Below are 23,240 nucleotides of genomic sequence, written 5' to 3'. Positions count from 1 at the left end.
GAAGCAAATGAGATGTATTACATGTCATTATTTGTACTGGGAATAGTAATTTCAGACTATATATATAAAATTATAGTATCACAGCACTTTTTAACAATATCTTATTGCATATTAAGCCCAAAATGGCATATGCATGTCTGCTGAATTTTTAATAAAACATGATTTGTCACATATAATCATATTTAAAACAGGATGTACAGGCATGGTGTGTTATGTGTTTGAATGTGCAAGTATGTACATGTGTGTGAAGGAGAGAGAGAGTGAGAGAGAGAGAGAGAGAGAGAGAAGGGAAGAGAGCAAGTGAAGTTGGGAATAGTGAGGGAGGAAGGAGCAGGGTAGGAGAGACTGTCAGAGTTTAATAAGCTACAACTGATGAATTAAAATGAGAATGAAAAAGTATGGCTTCTAGTCCCTATTCTGCTTATGACAGATGCCAATCATTGTTATTAAGTAGTCTATGCACAACCTATAATTGGATGTTCATCTTCCAAAATATGTACATTTTTGAGATGTAGGGATTATAAGGATCTATGATTCCCCAAGAAATAGATTAGATAATATACCCAATTTCTTTTTGTTCTGAAAACCAGTGATTATCATGAAATCTTTGTAGTGATTGTTATTTGATGATAATGGGAAATATAGTAATAATTTCACTTTAAAGATACATTTTCAAATTTTAATAAAATGCTCCTGTTTCAAAAGTTGAAACATGTTTGTCAAACAGACTTTTCTATATCATTTCCCAAATCATGGATAAGTCAAAGGCATTTGAATTAATCTCATTTAGGTCACCAAATATTTGAGGTTTTATAGCTTTTAGAGCTTCTGATGACCAAGGAGTCACAAAGGGTATATGAATTAACACTCTTACTGTCTTTCTTTTGTTCTATTTCTACTGTAATATCTATATACTCATCAATATCCCTGATTTCTGTACTGGAATTTGATTTTTTTTTCTAAACAGGCTAAAATCTAAATTATGATGAATCAAATATATAGGTCTAAAAATATCTTGGGAGTTTAAATAAGTCCTTCCAACTAATAATGTGAAATTCAGGTTTTCAAGGTAAAAGTCTTAGAAGGATGAAGACAATCTACTGTCTTCATAATACCAAATGAGGCTGATGTCTTTTCACCACTAAACTGATGTTTCTCAGCTAGAAGTCCATAATGAAGACAAATGTTAGTGTCAGAAAATGGTAGTTGAACATTTGAATGTTTAAAATCTTTTAGAAATAACTATGTAGTACTATGTGTCCTACAGTTTCTAAATAATCAATTTAACAGCCACTAATTTTTTTTTTTGAGAACTAAAGTAACAGGCATTTGAGAAAAATATCATGTGTTGTCATTCAAATAATGACCCATAATTCACATGTCCTCAATTTAGGGCAGGATTCTGATGATGACTCCACCTCTTTATTCATTTGCTAATTTAAAAATGATTGAGTCAATTTTTAAGAAATGGGTAGCGAGGGATCGAAGTAATTATCCACAGTGATCCAAATGGATTTAGACTGCAAAGCTCTCTTCCTTTAAGCAGCAGCTTCCATTGCTGATGATTTCCTCACTGAATGTGCTTCAAATGCAAGCCATTTCTGAAACTATTTGCATTTATTGATAATAAAGTGCATGCTTTGATTGCCTCTTTGATTTTTTTTCCTCCTGTAGTTAACAGCTTTAATGATATTTCTATGAAATCTGTTCCTATTCTGTATGGGGAATGCAACATCGGAAAGCCTGGAGGCAATGTAATTATTAACATAATGAAACCCCTTCTTGACTGAACTATACATAGTTAGGAGATATGACAGTAATTTGGCAAAGAAGAAGCACAAACTATGGGTTTGGTTTCTATTACAAAACCACAGGAGTCTGACTAGATTTAGTTGGAGGAAGCAGTTATAACCTGAACATTTTACTTTTGGTTTTCATAGATGCTATCTGCTAACTCACAATATACTGAACTGTGTCATTATATCTATACACACATAGATAAAATGAGTGATATATACATCTTGCAAATTGCTTATATATACACAAAAACATAATATAAGCTAATATAGTGAATGATGGATATGTTTAATGGTATAGTAAAAAAAAAACCTTTATATTCTCTCTAAAAAAAAAAAAAAGTCTTGAAAGTAATTTGCAATTCTTCCTAGAATTCAAAGCATTTTGACAATAAAAGTGATTACAGGAATTGACCTCTAGATAGCATCTTTCCAGTATAGTAGCTCGGGATTTTCAATAACACAACCAAGAATAATAGCCCTTAAAAAGTATGTAGAACATTTTAAATTTCACTTTAAAAAAAAAACATAAGCAATGCATAGAGTACTGGGGAATGAAGTTTTCTGCACTGAGGTCTCAAACCACTTAAACTCTAGATTTCTATATATAGTCAACGGCAACTGTTTTTGTAATCTAAAAAAAAAATGCCTAAAAGATACCAGACATTGAAGTTAAAAACTCAGTTTCAGCCAAGTGTGCTTACGCTTTTATATTACTGGAAACTTGATGGCATATAAACCTAATCATGCTGACTTTTAAAAAAATTTTTCCCCAGGATAATTTGGGTTTGGTTACTTTTCATTGTGACCAAAAAATTTATGATAAAGGTAATAACTGACTTTAAAGTCTAATCATAAATTTCATGTGTTTAGCATACAATGCTACTTCCTGTACTATGTAATATTTTACTGTGGTAGGAATTTTCAGGAAATTATCCGAACTAGAAAACAAATACACAGGAACACCTACATATGAACAGTGGAGCACATGTCTATAACAAAGGCTACAATTTCTCTGGAAAGACAAGGAAGCATATAAGATTTCTACAAATAGATTTACTGGTGTAGTAATCATGAGGGTTAATAAATGAAAATTGGGATAAGAATAACTAAGAATTTTATCGATGGAAGAAGGAAGTACAGGGAATGAGAGGTGTGAGGAGGAATCGAATGAGTCAGGATACATGGGTGTGAGTGAGTTTAATGGTAGCTTTTCTAGAACAGAACTTACAAGTTGGTTAATGGAGATAAAAACCTCTATATACCTTGGCGAAGGCTTCAGAGAAGATGAGGTGCTTGGTACAAATAATGAGAATAATTCTCAGTTGAACTAAATTAATGATGGCACAAAGTCATATTAAGGAAGTAATACACAGTATGTGATTATCAATTATTAAATTGTTTTTTCTATTTTGCTGGCATTACCAACAAATCAAATGATGGTCTACCAATTTTAGGCAAACGTGAATCAAGATACTTGAATAGAGTTTAAAAATCCACAGATTTTTTTTCAAGATGCTTTTTGCTAAAATATCAGCTTGGGAACAGAGGTTCAAGAATTTCTTTCACATAAGTTTTCCTAGAAATTATAAAGAACTTTTGAGAAATTCCAAATAAGAATACTGAAAACTATCTTTGTGATGGCTGGGAAAAAGAAAATACCCAATTGGGAATGAATTATGTTAATTTCAAATCCTCAATCAAACTGCCCATCCTCTATTTAATAAGAGGGTGTCACTGGACCAAATTAAGCACTTTTCTGCATAATTTTCTCCTGGTTTCATAATTGCTCATAGCAGGGCTATTATTAGCATTACTAGACCTATATAGAAAAGTAAAAGTTCAAAATAATATGTAGCTAATATTATTGTTACCTGAAATCAAGTTTATCAAACTTTACAAAATCTTGGTGCCCTCCTCAGACCACTAAAAAAGGGATATTTGCTCTTCATAATTCTCAAGACTGTGAGAACATGAGGGCATGACATACATGAAAGGGCAAAGGAGAACATGGCATGTCACAGATTTGCAGGGACACAGTCTACATCTGTATTGTGGTTGTGTGTAAGCCTAACCTGGCCAAGAGAGAGCCTGATAAAAGACTGGAGATTTGCTTGATATGCCACTGTAATAGACATAAGATAAGCATTTCAATCCCCCATAAGTACTCCAGTTATTTTTGTTATGGCTATATAGGCCATAAATTTATCTTTAATTCTCATAAAAGAGTCCCAAACAAAAATCCCCAGGAAGGATGTGATAGGTCTCTTGCTTGCTTCACACTTATTTGAAACTCATACACTTCAGGACTTTGTCAGTTCTCTATGAAAAGATCTGCATCAGAGACATAGGAGTCTTCAGCATACATGCAACGCAGAGTGTTTCCCATGATGATAATGTAACTAAAGCCCAGCAACCTTTCCCAAAGTTTGCTTGTAATTATGGTTCATATCAGAAGAATCAATATGTGATGCTTATAGTTTTAATATAGTAATAAATGACATATAGAGAGAGCTTTTATAGAATAACACTGCTGCCATTTATTAGAGAAGGGAGCAGAAATCTTTTTCTGACAGTTAGGTGAGAAAGTTTTCCTACATAATGACAAACCAGTCCCACCTAAGAGGTACCCATATCTTTGGAGGAAGAAATTTATTGTTCATCTATTTCAGGCTTTAAAACATAAGGAACTATTTTGGGTAAAATGGCTTTTGGGGAGAACTGTACATTAAGGAAGACATTTAGAATTCTATTCTCCTAATATATGTGTTTCACAGAAGTTAGAGATCTAGGCAACTCTGGTACAGGAGATTCAGCAGATTCCATCTAATAATAGATCCCATCAAATGATCTCATCTTGGTGAGAGAGACTAATAATATTCTATATTACAGAAGAGAAAGGTTAACATCTTGAAGTAGAATGATGAAAGCAGAGAAAATGAGAAGAAATTCGTGATCTACATACAAGGGAAAATCAGAGCATTTAATACATTAAAGCATGGAAGTATCGAGAATAACTCCTGTAAGATTTCTCAAAATACTAAAACTGATCTTTTTTTTAATAGATTTATTTATTTATTTATTTATTTTTTTATAGAGGCATGTTTTATTTGTTTGCTTGTTTGTTTTGTTTTTTGTTTATACATGCACTGGGTACAGTCAGAAGCGCGGGAGGGTGAGAGAATTCACCAGAGCCAGAGCGGGGAGCAGAGCAGGCAGAAGGACCGAAGTACACTGCTGAGGGGAGCAGCGGGCGGCAGGAGAGGTCTGCGCGCCATGTGGGACCCTCCTCCGGTGGCCGGGGAGCAGCCGGGGATCAAACCGGCGCCGCAGAGGCCGCGGGCAGCTTCGCAACCCAGCGCTCTACCGCTGCGCCACCGGGGAGGCCCTAGATTTATTTATTTTTATACAAGAACTGGGGTACAGGTCAGAGGCGCGGGAGGGTGAGATGATTCACTAGAGACAGAGAGGGGAGCAGAACAGGCAGATGGACTGAAATACACTGCTGAGGGGAGCAGTGGGCGAGACAGGGGAGGTCTGCTGTGTCGTGTGGGTATCTCCCTGGCTGGCTGGGAATTGAACCCATGCTGCAGAAGCTGTGGACAGCTTCACAGCACTGAGCTCAACCTTCTGTGCCACTGGGGAGGCCCTAAAAACAGATCTATGTTATGGTCCAGCAATTTCACTCAGGTATCTACCCAAAGAAAGCAATAAACACTAATTTGAAGAAATATACACACCTCTACTTTCACTCTCACAGCCCTATTTATAAGAGTTAAATTATGGAAACAATCTATGTACCAAATGGCAAATAAGTGGAATAAGAAGATATGGTATATTTATACAATGGAATACTACTCAGCAATAAAAAATGAAATATTGCCATTTGGGACAATATGGATGGATCTGTAGATAATGCTAAGTGAAACTGGTCAGAAGGAGAAATACAAAGAAAAAAAATGTGGAATATATGGAAACAAAAGAGAGTAATAGAAAATTTAAATCCAAACAGACCCTAGAAATTTGACTATAGAATTAAACCTACCAGAGGAGGATGGTGGCGCATAGGGCGCAAAGGGGGTAATGGAGTCCAATGAACTATGGTGGAGAATTATGGGTGCTTTGGTGGTAGGTGTGGTGTGGTAACATACTTCTGCAGAGTGTGAATCTATACTCTTGAATTTTATACAGTGTTAAACCAATGTTACTTCAACACAAATTAAAGAAAAGATTTCTGAAGATTTGTATTTTTAGCCATGGACTTAATGTTGTTTATACTCATGTTGATTCTCCACAATGAACACCTAAAAGTTATGTAATGTTATAATGCAATGCTACTGGAATAAACTAACTAAATAGATAAAAAGTGGCTCCTGTACTTCTAACTGGCATAGCTGGGCATTTCTGTTCACTGAGGTAACAGACACTGGACTAAAACCAGAATCGGGAAGGTGTGTGGGAGTTTGGGTGGGTGAGTATCACACACTGCTGGCACCCAAAGTGACTTTAAAGTAACTCGCCATATACAGAAATGTCCGGCTTGTCATTTATCCCCAGATGGACTGTCATAACCTAATATTTTCTTCACCTTTATTTCTCATTTAATTTCTTGGTCTCACAGATAGATGATTTCACACCCCACTTCCATGAATGGCCTAATCACATACTTACTTCTTTATTTATTTCTTCTGCAATATTTCCCTTCTTTTTCCATATATAGTAAGCAGCTTTTCAGGAACATCAGTTAGTCTCCAGATTTTGTGATCATCTGTTTGCTCTGTTCCCTAACTTAGTTCCTCTAAACCCACACTTCGATCTTTTTTAAGGCGCTCAAAATAATTACCCCAATTAACAGATCAGACTGTGCTAAGGCACTTTTTATTTTTTGGAACCATGCATACACATGTTTAGGAGTTCTTCTCCCTTTCGTCCTAATACTTGAGAAAAGAGAGCCCAAAATAAAATATCTTTCATAACAGCAGCAACAATAAAAATTCCAGTAACAATGAACCTGGGTATACATCTGACCTTGACAATACTGAAATTAATATTCACTTTGTGATTCTGCTGACATTTATCACTGAGAAGCACCTTTAACGCCCTTACACATACATGCATGCAAGGGGAAGATTGATAATCGCACAGGGCAGAAAACCTAGTTGTCCTCTATCACTGAAAAGCATCTAAAAGGCTCCCAGCCTGCTGACTGAACCACCCTAAGGATTAGGTTTATTTTATTTTCAGTATTCAAAAGATAAGAAGTTTATTAACCACATGGAAGATGTGGGCTTGTATAGGGATAGCAGCAGGAAGACAAATAGACTTCAACAGTAAATCAACTCATGGAGTCTGGACAACGGCTTTAAGTAAACCTGAACACAGGGATCCCAGTGAGCTGCTGTGGATCAAAGGATTCCTTTCTAGTCTCATTACCACTTCCTTGTTTTTCTTTGCATTGGTGCCTTAAATTGTAAAACCAATAGGAAAGAAATGTATTTGACACCTGTTCAAAGGCTATTGATTCTGACATGGGGTGTAAAGGGAGTAAAATTCGGCAAACAATGGTTAAATATGAATGCTATTTAGATAATTTCAGAGATATTTAAGAAGGGTTAACTTTAACCACTGTATTTAATAACTCCAAAACTGAAGTTAATTTGAGATTGGCAATCTTCTTGACTTCCTCCTGTTTGGGTATAAGGCATAAATGTATCGCGCTAAGTTGTCACTGTCCATGATAAATGAAATATGAGAGTTTAAATTTTCTAGTAGCTGCATCTGAAAGAGTAATAAATGGAATTAATTTTAATAATGCATATGTGTAAAGCAATCTAGTTAAAATTTTATTTCAAAATGTAATATAAATTTGTAAAATGTGTTATTTCACATTTTTTCCTACTGACTTTAACATACAGTGTGTATTTGATACTCACAGCACACCTCAATTTAAGCAAGACAGTTTTCAAGTATTTTATAGCCACTGTTGCCTAGCGATGACCATACTATCTATTGCAGAAATAGGCAATGCAAATAGGATGATTCAGGAACACTTGTGTTGGAATGGGGGAAAATCCAATACTTCCAAAGAGTGACAAAATTACTATAAGAATGTTCAGGTATAAAGAAGATATGAACAATCATATTCAAAGTGCTAAAATTAATCTATTGCATAATCTAAAATAAGTTAGTGGCACATTAAATATATTACTGCATTGCTATTTTTGGTTAAACATTATATTGAATGATGAAAAATTCCACCAGAAGTAGCAACAAGTCATTTCTGGGAGTCTAAAGCTTTTTTGTGAAGAGCTGGGACTGAACCACATGCCAATTAACCCCCCTGAAGAATGGAAGTAATAATTATTATATTTTATTTCCTGCTAGATTGTAGGATAAAACTTTGAATCAAGACAGCTGGCTGAGGTTTGAGATTAAGTAAGTAATTTATAACAGGGCGTAGAAATTATGTACCAGCGTGATCCTCAGCACCAGGATTACCATAACTCGCTCAAACTGGCTTAAACTCAATAATGATGAATTAAAAAAAAATATATTGTCATGGCTTTGTTTTCTGAACTAGTAAGAATATTTAACTTATTAAAGAATTGCTAAAACACAATTAACTCTCCATTAACTATTTTTCCATTTCTCCTGAAATTATGGTGCCAATAGTAGTTGGCACACTCACTTCCACATATTAGTGTTGTAATAGGGAATGTCAAGCCAGGTTCAAATAGCAGCTCTGACACTATTAGTTTTGTTCCATTTTGTCATCTAATGGAGGAGTTGGGTTGGGCCAGAAATCTTGCTCATAGGGTATTTCACAGGGGATGGGATGATTGTGGGCTGAAGTGGACAGATTTTAAGATGATGACACAAACTCTCTGGGCGCTCACCTACCTTACGGCGACATGGCCAAACGAACCAAGAAGGTGGGGATCATAAGTAAATATGGGACCCGTTATGGTGCCCCCCTTAGGAAAATGGTGAAGAAGATTGAAATCAGCCAGCACGCAAAGTACACTTGCTCCTTCTGTGGCAAAACCAAGATGAAGAGGTGAGCTGTGGGGATCTGGCACTGTGGTTCCTGCATGAAAATGGTGGCTGGTGGTGCCTGGACCTACAATACTACTTCTGCCGTCACAGTAAAGTCTGCCATCAGAAGACTGAAGGAATTGAAAGACCAGCAGAAATTCTACAATTTGGACCATTGCCAACGAATAATAAATGGGCTAATTTATGTAAAAAAAAAAAAAGATGATGACACAATATTACTGCTTTAGGTCACAGCTGTTAAAATCATAGTTAGGATGTTGCCATCAAGTCTGGGAGGAAATGATCATGGGATTTTTATCAACTCAAGTTCAACCATAGAAATATGACTATGTAGTTTATGTCAGTAACAGTTTTCACTGTTAGCTTCTGCAAACTCTGCTTCTCAGCTGATTCCTTCACTTGTTAGCTCCTTCAGAGTTATCCAAACAGTTTGGGATCCTTAACATTCAGAAGGTGCTATTTCCTGTAGCCTACAAGGCAGGGTTAGAGTTCTGGACAGAGAAGCAAGGTAAGAACTTAGCCAATATGATTTTAAACAAAATTAATATTTTTGGTTAATAATTCTCTGCTTGAGAGACAACCTCTATTTTTTTTGTGGGGGTGAGAAGTGGTTATAGGCCAGAGGTGTGAGGGGTGAGAGGATTCACCCCCCACAGAGGCAGGGTGGGGAGCAGAAGAGGTAGATTTACTGAAATACACTGCTAAAGGGAGCAGCGGACAAGACAGGAGAGGTCTGCCATGCCATGTGGGTTAGCTCCCTGGCCAGGAATCAAACTCAGGCCATAGTGGTGATAGCACTGAGACTTAGACCCCAGGCCACCAGGGAGAACTGAAAATATTTTTAAATGAATAGTTCAGCTTCTTATAATTAATTAGAACTCCATATTTCATGTAACATTATAAAACAATGCTCCCTCAATAGAATTTACTTTTTTTTGTCCCTTTATTTAAATTTTTTAAATTTAAATATTTTATTTTATATAATTCTTACATCTTTTTTCATCTTTGCACAATGTTTTCATTTTCATTTTGGTTATATTCCCCATATAATTGCATTTGCTTTTTAAAGCTATGTACATATAGCATGTGACCCAAATTACTTAGATTCTTACTAACAGTCTATGTGTTTTGTAGGGCAATATATGTGCTGAATTAAACAGTATCCCCCCCAAAAAAAATGCATGTGTACCTATACAGTTCTTTGCTTTTATTAGCTTAATTAAGATGAAGTCATACTGTATTAGGGTGGGCTTTAAACCCCATATGACCGGTGTCTCCATAAAAAGAGGAGAAAAGACACAAGGGCATGGATATGGCAGAGAGAAGGCCAAGTGAAGGTGAGACAGAGATTGGGCAGGTGCAGGTATAAGCCAAGGGATGCCTAGAATGTTGGAAACCACCAGAAGCTAGACATGGCAGTGAAGGATTTTTCTCTAGAGCCTTCAGATGAGGGTGGCTCAGCCGAAGCCTCGATTCCAGACTTCCAGTCTCCAGAACTATCAGAGTATATTTTTGTTGCTTGTAACTGGCTGATTTGTGGCACTCTGTCACAGCACTTAAGAAATGAATACAGCCAGGATGATTTGTGTTTTAGAAGAAGAAACTGAGAATCAGATAAGGTGACTTCCTTGAAAATATACAGCAAAATAGAGATGATCTCAGCCTAGAACCTAGGTCTTCTGCTTCTTGATTTAGTGTATCCACATTCAGGAAAAGAAACATAAGTTTTGCAAGCAGAGCTGTTAAACATAAACAAGCCAAATTAAGAATCTAGACAAAAGTCTGGTGATCCCTTCCTATGACTGGCTTTAAATACTCTGTTCCCAAGTTTATTTTTTGTAAAACTCAATGATTGGTATCAACAGCCTCAAAGGTACTTTCTGGATTTAACCTTATGTTTCACATTACTGGATATATATGCCCTGAATTAACAGAGAATATCACATTCCCCAAGAGAGGGAAAAGGTAAAGAAAAGAGATTTTGAAGGTCAAAAGGCAAACTCCTCCTGAATACATGACCTCTGCCGGGCAGAAACCAGGCTTCTGCTGGTCAAATTTTGATGTAGTCTCAGAGCAATAAGGTGATTCAATTCTGGATCCCTGAATAGATATCCCATTAGAATTCAATCTCCTGTTTAATGAACACAAGCAAAGTACATTTCAGAAAACAAGCTGGTTCTGGGCTAACATTTATTTTGGCACTAACTTGCCCCTTTTGGATTGTTATCATGGAAAATCTTGGCAGCTAGAACATTGGGCTGCAGATCTGAGGTCTGCTTTTAGTGGATTCTTTCTAGTATCGGCCACATCAAATTATACTTTCTTGGCTTACGAGGAAACTTTCTAAGAAGGATCTCCTGCACATGGTCTATGTGGCTCTCCTAGGTGCACTCCTCGGGCCATGGTGGCCACAGATGCTGTGCTGTCCACGGCATGGAGAATTCGTCTTTCCCAACAACTATTTAGATTTGCCACTACATTGCATTGGACATTGACATTGGTCAAGCAGTATGTGGCATTTTGTTGTTTTTTTATATTCAAAGTATTGGGTACCTTCTTTGTCTAATTAATTATATAGTAACATGGAAACCTCTAACTGAAAAAAAAAAACCCTTGATTTCCACCACATCCCTTCCCTTCCTAAATACTCTCCAAATGAGCTCCTTCTCCAACTTTCTGATGCCAAGAAAGGTCCTACAATTCACCCTATTTCTAGGTCCAAAACCTAAGAGTACATATGGCAGCTGTGTTTTTCCCCATCCCGCAATTAGTAGCCAGTCTTGTCCCCACTTTCCAAAGAGGCCCTGGATTCTGTAAGTTCTCAACCCTTCAGTTTTCAACAAAACATCAGTTATCCTTATCTCTTAATGAAACAGTATTGGTCTCCTTTCTGTTCTCACTTCCATTTAAAAATGAATATTGGATCAGAGCATTCCCTCCGGTGCAGATGCCTCTGTGCTAAGAATTAAATCAGTCTTCCATACTGTGGTTTCTAAAAATTTTCAAAGCTAGACCAGACTCTCTTTGCCCATCCCCGCCCCCTTCCTTTACAAAGTGCTGTGGTCTTCTTCCTCTCCAGGGGCTCCACCTTTGTATTTTGTTCTACTTTAAGTGCTCTGTCAGGAGATATTTGAGGGCACCCCTTCAAATACATTCAGCTATCTCTATTAATGCCCCTTACTTAGAGGCTTTCCCAGATTACCCGACTTAGAACTATTCCTAGCTTACATTCAATAAGCTACATTATTCTTCTACATGTTTTGCTTTTTTTATTCCTGGTTGCTTTTGTTTGTTATGCCTCTCTACCACTAGAATATAAACCTCTTCAGGATAAGAATATTGGCTGACTCTTTTACTGCTGAATTTCCAGTGCAGAGATACATACTTTAGCCCATCGGTGGCAGACAATGAAGACTGGATACATGAATGAATTTATGAATGAATGAAGGAATGGGTGACATGATAAGGTTCAGACAAATTTGAATGACAGGAAATGAACTAATGCAAACTAAAAGAGTTATCCAGGTGGTGGAATAACCAGAGTAGGCTTTCTACAAAATTTTAGATAGAATCTTAACATAGAAATACAAGAGACTTATAAAGCAGCCTAGAGAAGAACATTTCAAACACATGTGAAAAGCACAGAGATAGAAATGAACAAATTATGTGCAATGTTAAGGAACATGATTACCTGAGGGGTAATTAGAATCCAGCAATATAGGCATGCACAATTATAACAGCTAGCATTTATTAAGGGCTGACAAAGTACCAGAGAGCAGGCTAAGTATTTTGTGCTAATTACTTCATTTAATCATCACAATAATCATTCGAGGATGTACTATTGTGTCCCACTTCACAGATTTTCTTTAAGCTTTGCAACAGCCCGGCCAGAGGTCTCCATTTTACACATGAGGAAACTGGCTTAGCAAATCTAGTATCCCAGTTAGTCAGTAAATGAAAAATTCAGAATTTGAATCCAATCTGATTTCTGAGTCAATGATTTTTTTTTTAAGATTTATTTATTTATTTATACAAGCACTGGGTACAGTCAGAAGCGCGGGAGGATGAGAGAATTCACCAGAGCCAGAGCGGGGAGCAGAGCAGGCAGACTGATGAAGAAATACACTGCTGAGGGGAGCAGCAGGCGCGGCAGGAGAGGTCTGTCGCACCATGCGTGACCCTCACTGGTGGCCGGGGATCAAACAGGCATTGCAGAGGCTGCGGGCAGCTTCGCAACCCAGTGCTCAACTGCTGCGCCACCAGGGGAGGCCCTGAGTCAATGATCTTAACTACCTTTCATTCCTTTCATTAATTACCTTTCATTCTTAACTCCTCCCATTTGGAAGAATTGAAAACCTGATTATGGATTATTAAAATGTAGTAATGAGCAGGTTATTTGCACTGACCTGGGGTTCAGGCTCTACTGTTTAACTTTCAGTGGATGAAAACACCATGATGATTTTCTTCCAGGCATTAATGGCAACATCTTAATTTTGACTTTGTGGTATTATTATTTTTAATATAAATCATATATTTCTGTATAATATATATTACATATTGGTATAACTTGAATTGGGTATCATCACCTTGAAATATTTCAATTTCAACCTGTGGCAATCCCCTTGCTTGTTGAATGACCCGGGATTAGAAATTCTGGTTTAACTCTACTTCTATTTTAAATGTAATTTGGGGATTCCTAAGATGGGATGATTGAGCTGAAACCAGAGTTTCAAAGAACAGTTGTGGGTTTACTCCACCTAGATAATTCCTGCAGAACAGAAATATCTTTATTAAAACAGTATAAAAATGTGGGAGCAGAGAATTAGAGAACAGAAGTGAAAGTCACATTGTTGTCTTTTGTGTAGCATGTAAGAGTTACACATATTACAGCAGGCAGAATGTAATCTTCAGTTAAAAGAATTCATAAAATAGTGAACTTAGGGCCTCCCTGATAGCACAGTGGGTTGAGCACAGCACTGTGAAGTTGTCCTCAGCCTCAGCAGTGCCGGTTCGATTCCCAGCTAGCCAGAAGAATCCCACATGGCGCCGCAGACCTCTCCTGTCTCGCCCGATGCTCCCCTCAGCAGTGTATTTTGGTCCTTCTGCCTGTTCTGCTCCCCGCTGCCTCTGGTGAATTCTCTCACCCTCCTGCACCTCTGGCTTGTACCCCAGTGCTTGTATAAATAAATAAATCTTTAAAAAAATAGTGAACTTATTAAAAATGAATTTTACTTGTTTAGGCAGCTATCACATCAGGTTAGGTCACTATAAATTTCTTGATGTGATTGTTTCTAAAATAGACTATTTTATACTAAGACTCAAAAAGCATATGCATATGTGTTACATGATATATTCCTTATACAGTAATATCTTTTAATCCTAATTCTAAGTTACAAAGTAGAAAATGAATTTGATCCCACAGTGTGATTTAGGATAATTTCTATTTATTCTACAGCTATATACATATCAAAAATATCATCCCTAGTTTCTTTGATACAATCCTGCCCATTTTACATTATTTTTTACCCCTAGAATCTTAGAAAAAGCTTGATATATAGTAGGTGCTCAATAAATGCTTATGACCTGCAGCAGATGAAAAATTGACTCTAAAGGTGATAGTATACAAAAGTATATATGATAAAAAAGCCATTTTCCTTTTCTGTCTTTATTCTTCACTAGTTATGTTCACTAGCTTTCCATAGAATCAGATGTATCTGGAGGAGTTCCACAACTATTAGGTTTGCAGTTTTGTCTCTGAAATAGGATTTTATGTGGCTGCCCCTGTATGGAGACAACTCTGAAGATGCTCAAACTCTCTTGTTCTAACTGTTAAACAAGGAACCTACTTTAATTTTCAGTAAGTGGCATAACCAAACTAGGCAATTATGCCCAAAACAAATGTACCCCAAAGAAATCAAAACTCTTTATCCCAGACTAGATACCCATACTTCCCCAATATTTCTCATTAAAATGACACTTTTGTGTCCTCTTTGTTCACACTCCTTAATCAATGAGAAATTTGTAGTTTTTTTCTATATAATTTTTCACCAAGCAGATCACTTTTCTAGGCATTTGGTAACAACAGTGGAAGAAGCCTGAGTTATAGTTTGGGCTCAAAGTAAACAAGAGAGTAATAGTAAGTCAGTAGAAACAGTTGAGGAAAACTGAATTGATGAGAAATCAATGTTTAACCAAATCAACATGTGATCTTTGTCCTTCATCTTTAATAGCACTTTGAAAAATACTTAGATATTTTTAACCTTAGAAAAGATTCAAGAAACTAACCAGAATATAATCAAATCTAGATTCTCCTGTCCTTTAAATATATATCTCTTACATTAATTCAATGAATAATTAACTTTTTCAGCATTCAAGGGGAACCAGTCTGTTAAATATGCTTTTAGTAAGTTCTGCTTAAAGTAGTTTTGTTGAACTGCTAGTTTTTGAGTCAGGGCGGTAGTTGACTTGCTTTTGTGTTTTCATTTGTTAGTATCATATCTGCATTGGTGTTGTCCAACAGATCTCTCTTACAATAGTGGAAATGTTAATTGCGTTGTCAACTGTGGTATCAAATAGTCATACATGAACTCTTGAAATGTGGCTAATGAGGCTAGGGAAGTGCATTTTTAGTTTTCAATTTACTTACATTTAAAGTGCTACTGAAGACCTCAAATGTGTGTAATATGTCTGAAAAATTAAATTAAATACTATTTCATTTCAATACATTTAGATTTAAAAAGAAACAAGTGGCTAAATGACCACTACACTAGACAGCACAGATCTTACACTTAGCACAAAAGAATTATTCTTGAATGAATGGATGAATGAATGGATGGATGAATGCAGAATGTACAGAATTATTCACATTTGTTTTGAACCCTTCTATTAGTAATTAAACAACCCATTCTCTCACATCTACCTCTAATTCTTCCTCTAATATACATCTTTATAAATGATATAAAGCCTTACCTAATTGTCCAAATAGATACCTTAAGTCCAAATAGATACCTTAAGTCATATGTTGCTGAGAATGCCAAACCAAGCCTTTAATGTCTCCCATTCTTGTATTTGTAATACAGAAAACAAGTTTTTCAATGAAAGACTTAAAATTACATTAGCATTTGTATTCTACCAATAAAGATGGAATGTGTGTTTATTTTTTCTACCACTAACCTCTTGATCATGTACATGATCAGAAAACTGGATGATTGTTGATCAGCTGTGCTAAATACACCACCATAGTCACCCCAAATATCCATTCAAATCACTAAGCTGAGCAGTTAGTAATAGGAAACTCATTCAAGTAATAAAATAAACAGATTGGACAAACTGATTTATTAGGTTGCTTAATTTATAAAACCATGATGAAATACAAATAAATGAGTAAATATAACTGACATTAATATTTCTGCCACACCTTAAGTATGGATCAGATTCTATTTGCATCTTTTAACCAACCAGCTCTTTATGAAATGGTAATGTTATAACACATTTTATGGAATAGTAAGGTATTTTCTCATCACATGACTTTAGACTTTAGCTAGGGATGCAAAGATGTTCAGTGGGCAAAATTAGAGGGCAAATCAGTCTGTAGCACCTTCCTAAACTGTAAAGAAAGGACAATTAGTGAGGAAGTAATAAAATAAAGAAATGACTTATTGTATAGCAATCGAACCATATCCAAACTGCCAATATGGTGTTATATTAGCCTTATTGCCTTGGTGATTACTCTACGGAGTGTTACACTTTGTAAAAGCAGCTGGAACTATCACTCCATTACTTCCTTCCTATTTTATTTTTTAATTTTTCCCATATATTAAGTGGTTTATTTATTACAAATATTCTATAAAGTTATACTATTATTTCTATATTACAGATAAATCACTTGGAGTACAGAGACATTAAGTTATCCAAAATCATGCAGATAGGAAGTTGTAGGACCTGTGTTTGAATTTTAAAGTCTAGACACAAAACCACTGTGGGTCTCCATTTAATTGTCACATTATTTCCATGATTATTATATATTTCCCTTGATTTACAGTTTAGAATACAGAATCTTAGGGTGATTCGATAGTTTTTTTTCAGAGATATGTGCATGCAAGACCACAAATGTAGAAGTTATGATGTAGAAGTTATGAGTAGGGTGATAAAAATTAAAAACAAAATTTTATTTTCTATGACCCAGCAGCTTCTCAGTTATCAGTTTGTCTTTGCAACCTAAGGAGGTTTAATTTATGTGCCCAACTTATAGTTGAGGAAAATGAGGTCACAAGGGCCTTTGCCCTCAGATACAGGAAGTAATGTCTAGAGACACAGGTGGAATGTTCAGAGATATCTGGAGACTTCTGTTTTCTCCATAACAGCCCTACAAGCAGCCCTCTCAGAATGCAAAGAAAAAGCCCAGGAAGGAGGAAAAAAGCATACATGTCTATTCTAAGTCACTCAACTTGGGGCTTGCTTTCGCTCATCTTTTCAGTGCAAAGAATTTAATGAACCAAGAATATTACTTACAACTCTCAAATAGAAAAGGGTTTTGTGGATAATTGGGTTGTGGTCTAGCAAATATGCTTCCCATTCTAACTCAAGCCTCCAGCCAGTATGTGGTCCATTTTAACACCCTTTAAGATTAAACTGCCTTAACAACATCTTAAAGGACGTCAAATAATAATTCAAAAATTCTCCACATGTGGTATGAAAAGATTAGACAAGTCTTAAGCAGGCAGGGACTTAAATCCAGCTGATAATACAGTGTAGAAATTATACACCATAAAGGCAGGGGGAAAGAGCAAGGGCTTAGCAAAAGGGAGATATAATCAGGGGACACAAACCTTCCTATAAATCAAGCCTTTCTATTCTGGGTGATTATTTCATAAACTGGATCTTGGGCTGTTGATCTATTTAAATGATTACCATAAAATAGATGCAGTTTTAGAAACAGTTGCTGGCTGATTTATATTTCAGACATATTTTCCATCAGTGTTTATTCCTTGAGAATATGGTTTTCATAATAGAGTTGATATTTTCAAATAATGTGGAAAACTTGAAATTCAATTTGTATAAAAGCTATGTAATTTTAGTATACAATTACTTTACCATATTTGGGGAAACAGTGATAAAAGGAGCAACCAAATGCATGCCCTGACGAGACCCACTTTCAAAAGATAAGATCATTTTTTTCAGGGAGAGGAATCAAGATGGAAACATCCCCCTCTCTGGCCTCTATGGTCTAATATTCTGGCCAAATTAAAAAAAAAAAAACACAAAACAGCCTTTGCATTTCCTCTAAAACCACAGAAATATAGGCTTGTGAGAAGTAAAAGGCGGGGGAGGGGGAAGGTGGGGTGGGAGCAAAAATGGAAAATAAGTAGGGGGGAGGGAGAGAAAGCACAGGGTCTTCAGGAATTTCCATCTTCCTCAGCAATTGGTGTATTATTGAGCAGGTTTGGAGATGATGAAGTGTTCCTTATCCTGGAAATATTTTTAAATTGCCAAAATAGCATTTTGTGTTAACAACAGAAGATAAAATACACATGCAGTACCTATTAGTCATGATAACATAATTTATTTATCCTAATGTCTGTAATAAAGACAGCAAGTGAGTTCCCACAATACTCTTAATCTGAATGAATTGAAGGGGTTGGCTAACTGGCTTGCACATGTTAAGGATACACTGAATGTACTGGTTACTAAGCTGAATTGTTCCTATCCACCAATCTACTCAGTATGAAATGATTTTTCCTACAACATTTCTCAATGAAACAGAAATAGGTCACGGTGCAAGTAAACAATGACCTGCAAAGGGAGGGATTCTTACTCCATACAGTGGTAAGAAAAGAGGTTATATTCAATAAAATAATGGCAAAACATGATTAGTATTCTAAGGTCCTTATAATTACACTTAGAAAAAATAAAATTCAAAGCTCTTTCATATTCTAAAGCAGAAACACAGAAAGATAACTACTATGAGACAATAATATCAACAGTCAACATATTTTATCCAGTCACACACTTAATTTTTATTTTGTGCCTTAACATCATTTATATTTGTCGTTAAGCAAAGTAAACACTGAGGTCCCCTGGACAAATTCTATGACTGCTTTCTGAATGAGGAGGAATGGATGAAATACAAAGGAATGGATGAAATACAAAGCTCTTTTTGTAATACTACACTTTTTTTTTTGACGAGGAAGGTATAATGTGATTTAAGCATAAACAATTAACTAGATAATATGTCTTCCCGTTACAGGCAAAGGACTCACAACTAGTCTGATTCAGATTCTTTATATTTCACTTGACAAACTCATGTAAGTTTTCTTACTTTAGTTGTTTTGTTATTTTGACTTATTTAAAAATATCTGCTTCTTCAAGAAGGCTCTAAAATCCATTCAAACTATTACTTCATCAAACACACATATTTTTGATATGCCTCAGGTATCTAGAACAGTGCTAGAAACAAAGTAGAGGCTCATTAAAGACACTTATAAACTGAATTATGTTATTGTTTTTGTCTTACAAAGTTAAGACCATATGTGTGATACAAATAATCTGATTCTGGGCCTCCCGGGTGGCGCAGCGGTTGAGCGCTGGGTTGCGAAACTGCGCGCGGCCTCTGCGGCGCCGGTTCGATCCCCGGCTGCTCCCCGGCCACCAGAGGAGGGTCCCACATGGCGTGCAGACCTCTCCTGCCGCCCGCTGCTCCCCTCAGCAGTGTACTTCGGTCCTTCTGCCTGCTCTGCTCCCCGCTCTGGCTCTGGTGAATTCTCTCACCCTCCCGCGCTTCTGACTGTACCCAGTGCATGTATAAACCAACCAACCAAACAAAACCAGCAAACAAATAAATAAAGCATGCCTCTATTAAAAAAAAAAAAAAAAACAACAAATAATCTGATTCTGATTTTTTTATTAATTACCCTAAAATAACAGAAAATGTTGTATCATGAGTAATACTTTCATAAAATGATGTTACTATTAATCAATGTCAAAATGGAAAATACTTTCCTGTCTCTTGATGGGAAAAGGCTAGCATTATAAAAATGAATTGAAAAGAAAAAACAGATTCAAGTTAATTCTAAAACTAGACATAGAAAAAATAGTATTGATAGAAGAAAAAAAATGTTTGTCTTAGAGACTGAGGCTGACTATCTAGGATTTTTATCAAGTGTATTATGTAATCATGGCCAGTCAGCCCTGAAAAAGCACACTTAAGTAACTCTAGGGATAGTATTAGGATTAGGAAATGAAAATTCAGATAAGGTACAGAAATTGGATCTCTTGAAAGTGAATATACCTAAAAGTTTAAGTTTTAACTTTAAATATTTTAAACTCAGATTGCATGCAATATGGCAAAATATCAGTTTCAAAAATGCATATCTTCACTTAATTTGCTTTTATTCAAATATAATGATTATTATTTAAAAATATTTATATATTATTGATTCTATATATCTATGAGGAGTAATTCAATGAACAAACTGATGACTCATGTGGTAGGCTGACACAGGCACTATGAAACGGAAGTTAAAATTATCTATTGATTTAAAACCAAACAGTAACAAAACATTCTTCAGAACAGAAACCTGGAAGAAGGGCCAGCTTCTTAGGCATCAACCAGTGAAGTTGCACTGAGCATGATCTCATGCTCAGTAGATCCCTACATGGAGTGATGCTTAATGGCTTACTCTAGTTACTGAGTCCTGAAAGTATGTATCTGTTCCTTTCCTGATAATTGTTCAAAACCTGCACATGATTAAGCTTTGAAAGATGCTATCAGAAGTTTTACTTCTGTAAGGCAAATATTTCTAAGACTTGTGCAGCTTAACCCTAACTCCCCACACTCCTATCTGCCCTGCAAAATGATACTTAGCACTTTTTCTTTGTGATCATAGTAAGGTAGAAAAAAGAATGGAGAGATTTTGCCAAGTTTGCACCCAGGGTAAATATCAAAGTGCTTCTGCTCTCTCTTCTCCAACATGCTAATTTAAAATGCTCATAAGTGACCTTCTAGAGAGATTGTTTTCGCACATTTCACAATCAAAATGTTTCTAATGTCTCCTTCACCTTCTTCCGAGAGCAGGTGAGGTGATTTTGAAGTGAACCATAAGTTTTAAATAAAACAAAAATGAATGCAAACAGCACCATTGATTTTAACAAAAGGAGTAGATGTAATTAAGTAAATGCGAAATTAGGCTGGGTAGCTGCTCATCAATAAAGTAACATTAGAAATTTGGTAGAAAAACCAGAATTTTGTGAGAGAAATATTTTTCAAATGTATCATTTTGGGGCTATTTCGTTATAGAATTAGAAGTCACTAAATAAGATATTCAATTTCTTTGCATTGTGATCATGTGACTGAAAATCATGAATTAAATACAGAGGGTTTTTTTTTTTAGTCTAAATTCCCTTTTGCTAGCTGCTTTCAGGACATATTTCAGTTTTTCACTAAGTTCCTATACTTCGAATGCAACACCATTGTTCTTTTACCTTTGACGTTGTACTCTGCATTGATAAACTTGGAAAATCTGAAAAGTCAATAGAGAGGACTGAACCCCGAAGGGGCTGAAGAACTGGCTGGTAGACTAAGTCAACCACTTACTTAGGAAGTGACTATGAAGACTGTCTGGGCGGAGAGAGTCTTAATAGCTGTTAATTTGCCATTATGGAGATGTGGCCTCAGGGAGAAGACCATTTTGATAAAAAGTCACCTTACCTTTAAAAATCCTCCAGTTAAATATGTTGCTTCAAAAATCTTCTTTCCCTTTTGTATTCGAATGAAAGGTTTCAAGGATATTGCAGGCAAAAATCACTTTCTAAATACCGCCCTTCCCCTTTCATACTCACACTCAGGCTGAGTGGCCACTTTGATGGGTTGAGAACTCTCCCCAGGCCCCCACTCATTGTAGGCCACGACGCGGAAGGTGTACATGGCTTCTGGCTTCAGGTTTCCCACAGTAAACTGAAGGGACCCAGGCTGGGAAGTGTTCAATGCTCGCTCCCTGGGAAATAAAAGTTGCAGGGAAAGATTATTCCAACACAAACACTTTTAGCCAAAGTCTGTAACTGCAGGGGAGTGAGTGAGGTGGACCTCAAGGCTGTGTGCTCATTTAATGTTGACTCAGCAAGACCTCTGAGGTTTACTCTGAAAGGGCCTACAAAGAAATACTTCAAGGTTTGGGGAGCTTGAGATTATGCCATTCCCATGAAACTTACAAAATGAAGTATTTTTCCCTTGACATTTACAATTTAGAATTCAAAAGTCATGACAAAGAGCTATTAAAATAAGAAGAAACATCTGGAACGTAGACAGGAAGATGCATTTTGTAAACAGCCAGCTAATGACAGAAATCAAGGTTTCAATTATTCCACAAATCGGTCTTTGTCAGTGTTGCCAACAAATGCATTTATGCATTTATTTCATTGTGGAAAGGAAAAGGCAGATGCTAAGTGGCAATGTGCATGGAGCTTGAGCTCCTGTGGTTACATTAAGTGCAATTAGTGAACGGAAGTAGATTCCCGGTCTGAGAGAGGAGAAACAGTAACTTAACTCCACTTGCCTGTTCTTCAAGCCACATCTATATGTGTCCAATTCATTGCCCATTAACAACTTCCTCAGTGGTGCCAAACAAATGAATTAATCTGCCAATTGTGGTGAAATTTACAGTACATATGGCACTGTCAAATAGTTTGTGCCATTATACCTTTTAGGGCTTATTTATTGCAGCAGTTATATTTTATCCAATATAGCCAATAATTAAAATATGCATGCTGGTTGGTGCCAGCAATTGGAGGGAGGGGGGAATGGAGTGTTAATATTTAAGAGGTACAGATTTTCAGTTGCGGAAGATGAAGATATTCTGGAGGGTGGTGATGATTGCAAAACAAGATAAATACTTAATGTCATAGAACGTCATGTTTAAAACGGGTTATACTGCAAATATTATGCTATGCTGCACAATGTTTATATTTTTATTTATATTATTATTTATGCTTAAATAAAAACACCCTGTATGAATCAGAAGTAGTCCAAGGTTTGGTAATCCTTCAGGAGTCCAGTTGCTGAATTGTGACTTACAGAGCATGAGGGGTGTGTGGGATCTGACAGCAGCCTAAAGTTGGAAAGGATGTGAACATCGGATAATGTTTCCATGTATTGTACTGCTCTGGCCTACCAAACTTAGATATTTAGGCCTATAAAGCATTTTTTTTAAGATTTATTTATTTATACAAAAACCAGGGTCAGGCCAGATGTGCGGGAGGGTGAGATGATTCACCAGAGACAGAGCGGAGAACAGAACAGGCAGACTGACGAAATACACTGCTGAGGGGAGCATCGGGAGAGGCAGGAGAGGTCTGCTGTGCCATGTGGGAACGCTACTGGCCGGCCGGGATCGA

At 36.4% G+C, this 23,240-nt stretch overlaps 1 protein-coding gene and 1 pseudogene across 2 annotated transcripts in view; one reads left to right on the top strand and one right to left on the bottom strand.

The window, feature by feature from the left end:
- The window catches only part of DCC (DCC netrin 1 receptor), a gene marked incomplete at both ends in the record, with an annotated part of 1,034,810 nt that overhangs the window by 270,223 nt on the left and 741,347 nt on the right, over nucleotides 1-23,240 (bottom strand). The window contains one exon of the mRNA XM_084252763.1: nucleotides 21,690-21,844. Within this exon, the coding sequence (XP_084108889.1) occupies nucleotides 21,690-21,844 (155 nt within the window). The remainder of the gene's footprint in view (nucleotides 1-21,689; nucleotides 21,845-23,240) is intronic.
- On the top strand, nucleotides 8,708-9,079 carry LOC311182847 (large ribosomal subunit protein eL43-like; annotated as a pseudogene). Its single transcript has one exon. The product of its transcript is annotated as a large ribosomal subunit protein eL43-like (transcript).

This window comes from Talpa europaea (assembly GCF_964194135.1).
Source record: "Talpa europaea genome assembly, chromosome: 13".
NCBI lineage: Eukaryota > Metazoa > Chordata > Mammalia > Eulipotyphla > Talpidae > Talpa > Talpa europaea.
Note: the sequence above shows the minus strand (reverse complement) of the source record. Positions and strands in the feature narration are given on the sequence as shown.